Below are 9,645 nucleotides of genomic sequence, written 5' to 3' on the forward strand. Positions count from 1 at the left end.
GCAGAATATAGATATACACATTAGACTTTGGAAGTGATTTGTTATGAGCATCCTCTCAAGTAAAATAGAGTGGTCTTAATGGGGATAATAATTTGAAAGCAATCAATTGACATCAGTGTACTTTTGTGTGCCCTTGATTGCATCTTTCAGGCGAGATTGAGGTGTCCCATTGCCAGCATAAATATTTTCCTTACTTGCCAAAGTGAAGTGCAAATAGTCATGACTAAAGCTAAAATGAAATCTGAACGCCCCACTGGGTTACTTGTACCGTAACAGCTAGAAGCATCAGCCCAGATCAGAAGAGCCATACTATGCAAAATAATATAGAGAGATGTAAAGAGCAAAATCCCAGTCCCTTCTCTAGTGATCTTCTCAATAGAATGAGAGAAGCATCAGCTCAGGGAAGGCTTGTAGGAGAGGAAAGGGAAACAAATATAAAATGTTATTTTTAAAGAAATTTTGCTCTGATAAGCTATTTAAAAGCAGATGCTGGCAAAAGCTCCCTCGCAGGTGCTTTATCCACACACACAAATGCTTCAGTACAAGGCATGGAACTTTCAAGAACAGAGTGGGAGTACCATGTATGAGAAGCCTGACATCTTATTTCTTTGTTTTTTTGGCTTTGTACAAATGAGTGCTGTGTAACAGGATAGCCAAGAATATCTGAAAAGGAGCTGCAGAAGAATGTAACTATGTATTTTTCTTGTTTCATTGCAGTCCTCTGTTTCTAATTATAAGCCAGCTGCTGAAGTGACTTCATCCAATAACTATTTTGATTTGATCCTGTCTACCACTCTAGTCTCAGCCTCACAGTTCCCAAACTCCAGTCATCTATGCAATTCAAAAGAAATAAGATTCTAAAATATTAGATACGTCCTTTCTTTCCTTTCCCAGAAAAATCTCTTACAATCCCCTACCTAAAAACCCCACTCAAAAAATCCCACCAAAAACCACAATCCCCCCACGTTATAAATGCAATTTTTCTAAGTAAAACATGGTTTTCAAGAAAAATAAAAAGGATTGTTACGTGTTGCAACTTTCATTAATATGTTTGTATAATTTTGTCTTTTATAGGCATATCAGTACAGTAATGAGTACAAAGAAATATTTGTGTTTCAGGTATACAAGAAATCTTGTGGACAGTGGAAATGGAAAGTTCAACTTGATGATCTTGTGCTGGGGTGAAGGGCACGGCAGGTTCGTATCCAGAGACAATGGTTTTAGTGAACATATAAATTCATGGCATCTTTCACAGCCATACAAAATACAGAAGAATAATCAGCCCTATGGGAGCTATCAGAAGGTGTCTGGAAACTAAGCAGTGCAGAGCTCCTATTGGTATAGCAGTCTTGAACACTTGTTGTAACTTCTGCAGGTTTGTACCTCATGGCCATTTTAAAACCACTCTTTAAAAAATGTTCTGGTTTTCTACCAAAGCTAAGCTTCCCTTCTGTCAGAGGAAATCTTTAGTCCCAGAGATACAGTGGTTGAACAGATCCTATTCAACCTGTCCCATACAACAGACCCATATAGCACTCAGTTGTAGAAGGAGGACTGGGTGTAGTTTAAATAGTCTTTGTTCTCTTGAGTGACAAGATGAGAAAAGTAGATTTGGGTTAGGACCGCAGATGGTGAGAAGGGAGCCCCTTTCCAGGAGTACTTGGCTTTGTTTAGGTTCATGCATCCCATCTCCTCCCTCAAAATGGACCATACTGCTCATGTGGCCTCTTGAATTGTGTACACAGACTGTATACTGGGTTGTGAAGTCCTACGTGACATGAAGACAGGATCTGTCTCTTGGAGGGTCTTTCACAAAGTGTTAGCTGAAGCAAAATATGGAATAACAAAATTTGCAGGTTTTGACTGATTATTCTTACACATAAATAGAAAACCAAAGGAGATGTTGGAACAAATTTTTTGCTTGTTTCAGCTGAAGATTTATGGTATGCTTTAGGGGATGCCACGATGTTATACTTTGAGGGATATAGGCGCCAAGACCACCACCTCTACTCCTTCCAGGCTATTCCCACAAAACCTGCAATTTATGTGAAACTGTGTTTGAGTTGGATGAGCATTTGCTAGAGCTAGACTGAGGCCACAAGTTGTTTTTTGCTTCCTACATGAACAGGTTCTGATTTTCTCAAGGGTTATGGAAGGAGCAGGACAATGTGGTATTTGTGAACTGTTCTGTGTCTGAAACAAGCTCTGCTCTCTTGGAATCTCAGTTTGTAAGAAGTCTTGATTTTTGTTTACTGAAAACAGTAATGTACAAGTAGTAAATTTTTGGATTGAAACTTAATAGCACTGTACTGTCAGGAGAGTCAAATTCCCAGTTCTCCTTTGCCCCTGATGAGTGGAGGGCTGTTCCTTTGTCCTAATCCCATTGGCTTCTATAACAGTTAGTCTCGTATTTAAAAAAAAAAATTTAATCAAAACTGAACTACATATCTAGCTCTTATGTAGTCACCAAATGTAGCAATTTAAACATACTTGAGAGTAAGAAAACAGATCAAGAAAGCAAGCAAATCATATCATATCCTGTTGTTTTTTCATGTCTTGCCAATGAAATTAACAGATTACTGTAGCTGGTTGTACTTAGTATATCAGAGTGAGAGGCACAGCAATTGTTTTCTTCAACAATGCCTGTGCACCCCAGCATTAAAAGGACCATAGAAATTAAGCAGAATTAGCTTGATTTTCCATGTCTTGGGAGCGAGCATGGTGGATCTGCAAATATCAGGTATACTTGCAAGTTTATACCAGCCTCTGCCTGGGATCATGGTGGAAGCATTTGTTTCTTGACCCAGAAGAGTTTTTGTGTTCTGAAATTTTCTGTCCAGACTTTCTTTGTATTTCCCTGTGTCAAAGTCATGGGTTGATCAGCATCTGACCCTTCCCCGAGTCCCGCGGTATGTAAGCTTATCTCAATAAATTTATAAAGCATCAGTTTTAAGTAGGCATACCTTAATGTGTGACCCCTGTGCAATGGAATGTCATTCTGAGGCTATGTCCAGATAAAATATGCTATGCCATCTGTGCTGCTTGCTGTACTGGAATTATAGATGAGTATCGCACTGAGTTCGGTTATTCTTTTTACATATATAGCAGCATCCATGATCACACTGACTCACACTGCTTTATGAAGATCCTCCAGGGAAATCTAAAGGAGACTCTGTTTGAATGGCCTGGGAAAAAAGGGAATGGTGAAATGACTAAGAAATCAGAACGAGTTTTGAGGGAAAATCAATGTGCCTACATTAATGGTAAGCTATTAAGCTTATTTTGACAACTACCTATCCATTAGTCTTATTCCTAACAGAAGAGTTCATCTGCTCTCAAGCCTCTTACCTTTAACAGTATACTACTAATGGCTTTATGCACAGTTCAAGAAAATGACTTTCTAGATTCTGCACAAACCTGTATTTAGATTCAGTAAAACAAACAAGAACAACAAAAATGTTCTTTTAACTCACCCTTAAGACATTGCAGCAATTGCTTGATACTTTAATGCACTGGGTATCTCCTCTAGACCATGCAGCCTTCAGCATTGTGTCCCTAATGACTATCTGAAGTTGCTTGTAAGCATAGACCTTGAATAGCAGTATGTAAGAAATAAGGGAACCAAAGTTTGGATAGCTTAATCACTTCAGGTTTTTTCCAAGAAATAATCCTTTTGCTTATTCTGGGAAAACCTATGTCAAAAATGTAAAAGCTGTCTATGAAATAAATTGACCAGACAGGAGCAGAGGCCCCAGTCCTCAGTGCTACTTATTGTCCAAATCAGCACAAGACTGTAGAGCTGAAGTGCGGTGTCAGCAGAATTAAAATGCCCAATCTGCAAAAAATTTGCCTTATTAAACCAATGTTGAGAATTACTAAGTCTCCACCAGTAAGGTTTCCTAGGTACCTAAATCCATGCTATCACAACTACCTGTAACTACTACCACCTTGTGCTATGCTGGAGACCATCCTGGAGTGGCCATCTGGGTGTAATGTATTCTGATGTTATGAAAGATACTGCACGTCATGCTGAACAGCAGCGAGTTTGACAGGGCAAAGGCGAAACATCAGAGGAGGGGGTCATCTGACTTATGGGTTAAATACTGGAGGACATACAATGTGGGGCTGAGCTTGGGGATTTGGCCATTGAGGGGAGCCTCATGGTGGGTTATGGGCTTAGCTAGGGTGAGGGCATTAGGGAAAAAAGACTAGTGTTCTGCAACCCTCTGTTGAAGGTATGCCATGTTAAGTAAAAACGCAAAACTAATAGGGCAGGAAACGCAAGCAGGAGCTTGGCACATATGCTGATGCTTCCACGCCAGGGATGCAGGTTGTCAGACTGTCAGGCTTTCCTACCTATGCAGTTCTTTTCCATGCAAATGATTGCACCCTGTGTGCATCTGATCCAAATCTTCCTTGGTTGTTCTAAACAAATTTGGTATCCAGTTCTCTGAGGCAGTTTGGATCTCTGCCACATTTCAAAACAGATGATTTAAAAGTAACACATTAAACAATAAAAGGAAAGCACTGGCAACGTATTGATTGCCGTAACTACTTCAATACTAAGTGACCTTCGTGTTCCTATTGCATGTTTCTTGGTTGCTCCTGTACTTTAGGGTTAGAACTCACTAAAGTGTTTGAGTTCCCCATTAGATGAGCACAGATTTAGGACTTTTTTTCCCCCCTCTACATCCTCTATTTAGATAAAGTATGTTAATGACACTTGGGGCTTACACTTTAAATTGTATCAGGGTTAAGAGTGTATTCATGACTGTCAGGGTATCATGGCTATGTTGCATAATACAGGTCCAGGTATTATATAACACTTTCAAGTACAAAGGCCTGAGTTGTTTTTACAGCAGGGTCATAAACTTAAACTCAAGGTTTCTTTTAAGTAACTCAAGAGTTCCCCATTAGTGTAGAATGCACATGATTTGTTTCATGGATGTGATTGTTCATACTTTATATTTTTATGTAATAGCTTGATTTCTACTTCACAAGTGCAGAGAGTGCCATTACTTCATCAGTGACCATACAGCATAGTGACTTGTTTCACTGTCTTCAGTAATGCTTACTATTCAGTTACAGTTGGAAGTATTCCAGTCACTGCTAATTTGTCATCTTAGTCAAAAGAGCAAACGAATTAAAAGCTTGTTCTCCAAACTAATTAACTGGAAGGGTTAATTAGGAAACAGATGCCTGCAGTAGAAGACAACTATATCTCTGTCCATAAGTCCATTCCCCAGATGCGTGTAGCTGATTTTTAATGTGACTGGTCTCCATTAAATGTCTTCCTAATTTTTAGAAACACAAACCTTTCTGCTCCTGGAGCATCTATAGCAAAAGCCCTCCCGGGAAAGTAAATTAACTTGAAGACCTTTGGGGATGAGAGCTAGCAAATTACTGACAGTATCGTCTTCCTTAAGTTTCTTGGGATTTCTATTGGCCTTTATCCTATGGTGGATAATCCAGAAGTTGTTGTGGAAGGGAGTAATGCATTTTTAATCACCAGTGTATTTAGGAATCTGTGCTAGAGAACAGCAGACAGATTCCCAGTACTGATTACTTGTTGCCCACAGAAGTGCAGGCATGCCTAATTGGCTTGCTCATGAGTTTCAGTTCAGAAAGCAATTTTTGAGGCAACTGACATCTCATTAAACCTTCCTGCTAACACAACTTTTTGTTTCATGCCCTCGCTGGTGTAGATTCCATTGGCCTGCACCGTGTGGAGAACATAAGCCACACAGAGACTGCTGTTAGCCTGCATTTGTACAGCCCACCCTTTGACACTTGTAACACCTTTGATCAGAGGACTGGACACAAGCACAAAGTCACGATGACCTTCTACAGCCAGTATGGGGAAAGGACTTCCTGCGTAAGTATGCGGTAACATGCTCTGCACCTGGCCCTGGCTCTGAACCCCTGCAGGGATGGGAGCAAGGGCCTGCCCATGTGCCTGCACAGGGCAGAGTGCTGGTGCCCCAGGACAGGCAGGAGGTCCAGCAGCCCTGCCTTTCCTGGGGTATCCCCATCTAGGACCAGCATAAAACTTGTTTCTAAGTATGACTTGATTTGTTGATTTGCACTTCCCTTGTGTGGAGTTCCATGCTTTATAGCTTGCCTCCCCTTCATGATCAGATCAGTTCTGAGGAGAGAGGAGGATTGGTGAGAAGTTTACTACTAGCTAAGCTTCTTCAGGCATCAAAGGATGGTAAATGTAAGCTAGTGAAGGGAAAACTGTGAAGCAGCTACATTATTTTGGCCAGCTTTAGTCACATGTAACATTTCCTGCTTAAACTGTTCTGCCAAAAAGAATGACATTTAAGGTCAGAGGTTTAAAACCTTGTAGCTTACCTTAAAGTACAGAATTCTTTATTAAACTGAATTCTTTTAAATCACAATTTTCACACAGTGTGACTTGCTCTGAGAGTGAGAGTAGGCTGGTTGTCTGTGGTCTGCATTCTTGAGCAACGGCATGAGATTTTATTTGGATAGGAAAGAAATGTTAACATCAGTTTGGGGGGGACCAAGCTAGGACATCTGGGAGAGGTTAGTAGGGCTCCTTTCAGCACTATTCTATGCATTGAGAAACATAACTACCTTTACATGGAGAAAAGACTCATTCAGCCACAAAGATTCAAAGACTTTGGTTTTGTTAGGTGCTGAACACTTTCAACTTCCATTGAAGCCAGAAATTCAGGGTTCAGGAGTTTACTAGAGTGGGTCCTTAGTAAGATCCATTAAAAGTTTTATACAGCTAACAATTACCATATAAAGTATTTCTTTGAAGCCTGTCACATTATCTATCACCTTGCTGAGTTTGAAAGGTCCTTGAGAAAGTAAACTCAAATTTATAATGCAGTAATGTAATTACCATGGGACAATATTGAACAAAATTCATGCAAGGATTCAGTGTTTGATTGCTTTCTTTTTGTTTTAAGCCTTTACTGAATATGAAGTGTATAAGACCATAAGTGAGACTAGATGTTTTAACTTGGACTGTTTTCCTACTCTGATCCGTAACTATCTGGCAGCTTTTGTACCTTTTGTGGGAAACTGGATCTGGCTTACAGGAAAGAGGTAAATCTTAATTGTTGGGTCTCTTTCATGAATTCCTGTAAATGGAAATCCAGTCAGGAAGAAAGTGGTATCAAGTCTGGGCCATCCAGCTGCCTGAAATGACTTCATGCTACAAAAACCTTCTGGTCTCAGTGATGGTTTCTGGAAAACTGACTGGAAAAACAAACTTTCTTCTGCTTACCAGATCACAAAAGGACATAGGAAAACAGCTATAAATTAAAAATACTGAGAGAGTAACATTAAGTAAGATTGTGTATCTTTTATGAGAAGATCTGCCTAACTAAAGCACATGCAATGCTTCCTCTCTGTCTTAATTATTTTGCAGGTAAAACACACAGGTAAATCCTTAGTGACTCCTGGCCACGATGAGGCCTTGATTAACTCACTGTCCAACAAATACATAATAAGCTATACAGGCCTAGTAATAAAAATAGTATGTGTGTCAAAGGACTTGCCTATGGCTTCCATGCACAGTTCAGGTGCAAAGCATGAGAATATAGATACGAAAGCTCAGTGAGGGAAAGAAAACTGATATTGTCTTGGGTGTCATGGCATATCAGTACCTACTGCCAGGAATTTTGATGGTGGAGGCATAAAAATTTTGCAGCCTGTCTTCCCAGCTGGACGTTGAATCATTTTCTGGTCAAATGAATTAGAGCATACCGTCAGGCAGAGAAGACAGTCTGAAGAAGCGAGCACCCCTCTGCTGTCCCTTCTGTTGTGGGCTTACTTGTGGTCGCACAGAGCCACTAGACAGGGTGATTTTTACAGGTGTTTAGTACTTTCGACAAGAGTAGTGACAGTAGTGGCAAAGAGCACTGAAAATAAATGCACTAAGTATTTTAAGGTGCTGAGCTATTCTGGGAACAAAGGCCCCTGCTGAGACCATGAAATAGGTGGTGACTGCATCTTTCCTTAAAACGGCAACCTCTTCTCTTTCCTTTTAGGCGACAGCAGTGCCACAGGAGAACAACTGAGAAGCACCAGCATGCATTTACATAAGACCTGCTGAATGTTTAACCATGGGGAGAAGACTTGCATGGCTAATGTTGACAGCCATGTTTTGATACCTTGCACATAGGTGTACACTAGGGCAGCTTCCAGGCCACCCAGAGTTTCCTTGAGTGAATGCCAATTATGGGACACTAAGCTAACTAGTGCCATAAACTACTTCAGAAGTTAAATGCCTTTTCTTAGGCTTCTGTCAGAATTAAGTAGTTTGTGTTCTAATTCTAGCCTCTTTGTAACCTCACTTTTGATATCACACTGAGAATATCTGAAATAGCATTTTCAAATATCATCTGATACTTCTCAATAGGCCTATGTGTATGTATGCTCTCAATGTAATTAGTAACTATATAAACTTCTAAGCTTCCAGTCACTTGTACGTGTGGGTAGTACACTAGATACATCTAACAGCAGCTTTAGCAACTTGGGGATTTTTTCCTTAATTAAGTCCTTTATGTTTTAATGCTCTAGGCCATCTTGATAGTTTTGTGCATTTTTTACTTTTTATTTTTTACAATTTCATTTGTCAGATCTTGTTTCAATTAGGAGCAAGGAAAAGCTTCATGTACAATGATTTTCAAACTGATTGCACAGAGAGTTGGGTTTTTAAGAAGACTAATCATACTTAATTCAGCTAATGTCCAGTTCCCAAGGTATTCTGTATAGGTAATGAAGAAGAAAACTGAAATAAAACTGGATTTGTGCACAGATTTCAAAGTTTTCAGCATCTTTCTCCCAGTGACTAAAATATTCACCACACTTTACCAAAATCCACATACCTCATGAACACCTATGAATACACTATTAGAAGAGACTTAAAAAGCTGAAAGTATTTCAAGCATGCAAAGAATCCTGATCCCAATTAAGCTGGTGGGAGCTCTGCCACTGAGTTCATTGATGCTTAATTTTATCCCCCAGATTTAGTCAGAAGGAAAGAACCATCTTGGAAAGAGTTAACTCTAATTAAATATATCAAAATCAGCAAAGATGTCTGCACTGAGGCTATCCCATTCTTTTAATACAGCTAATAACATATGACAAGTAAAGAAAGTGCAGCAGTTCTCCTAGTCTCATAGGTAACTGCTGGTTATTCAGACAGCAGTTTAAGCTTTAGCAGTATTGGTTTCAGATGTGTCTCATATTTCCCTCCTTATTTACAAACCCAGAAAATACTAACTTTATGAGACCCCATTTCCAATGAGACTGTGGTAAATGTAAAAAACAAATGTTTGAGCAGTGTAGCCATTTTTGAATGAACCTATGCCTTGTGGTCAGAGTGCCACAGCAGCAGAGATGAGCTGAGGCTGGCAGTCCGGCTGCTGTGCTCACTCAGGATCACCTCCAGCAGTTTGCTCAGGACTATGTCCAGTTGGATTTCAAGTATTTCCAAGGACTGAGGCACTACAGCCTCTGTGAGTAAACTCTTCCAGTGTTTTACCACCCTTAGAGTAAGAAAGCCTTATGTTTAGACAAAATGTCTTGCATTTCAGTTTGCATCCATTGCCTTTTGTTCTCCTCCCCTTCTCACAGAAAATGAGCAGTTTCGTGTATCTAACT

General features: G+C 39.9%; 1 protein-coding gene across 1 annotated transcript; it reads left to right on the forward strand.

Annotated features, from left to right (window-relative positions):
• Window positions 1-1,119: 1,119 nt before the first annotated feature.
• CDO1 (cysteine dioxygenase type 1) lies at window positions 1,120-8,319 on the forward strand (the record flags this gene model as incomplete). The annotated part of the gene is made up of 4 exons (XM_009082938.1): window positions 1,120-1,197; window positions 3,106-3,263; window positions 5,706-5,875; window positions 8,028-8,319. Coding segments are annotated over 4 exons (436 nt in total), but the record flags the coding sequence as incomplete, so codon positions are not given.
• Window positions 8,320-9,645: the final 1,326 nt, after the last annotated feature.

The sequence above is a fragment of the Acanthisitta chloris genome, unplaced genomic scaffold, assembly GCF_000695815.1.
Source record: "Acanthisitta chloris isolate BGI_N310 unplaced genomic scaffold, ASM69581v1 scaffold10059, whole genome shotgun sequence".
Lineage (NCBI taxonomy): Eukaryota > Metazoa > Chordata > Aves > Passeriformes > Acanthisittidae > Acanthisitta > Acanthisitta chloris.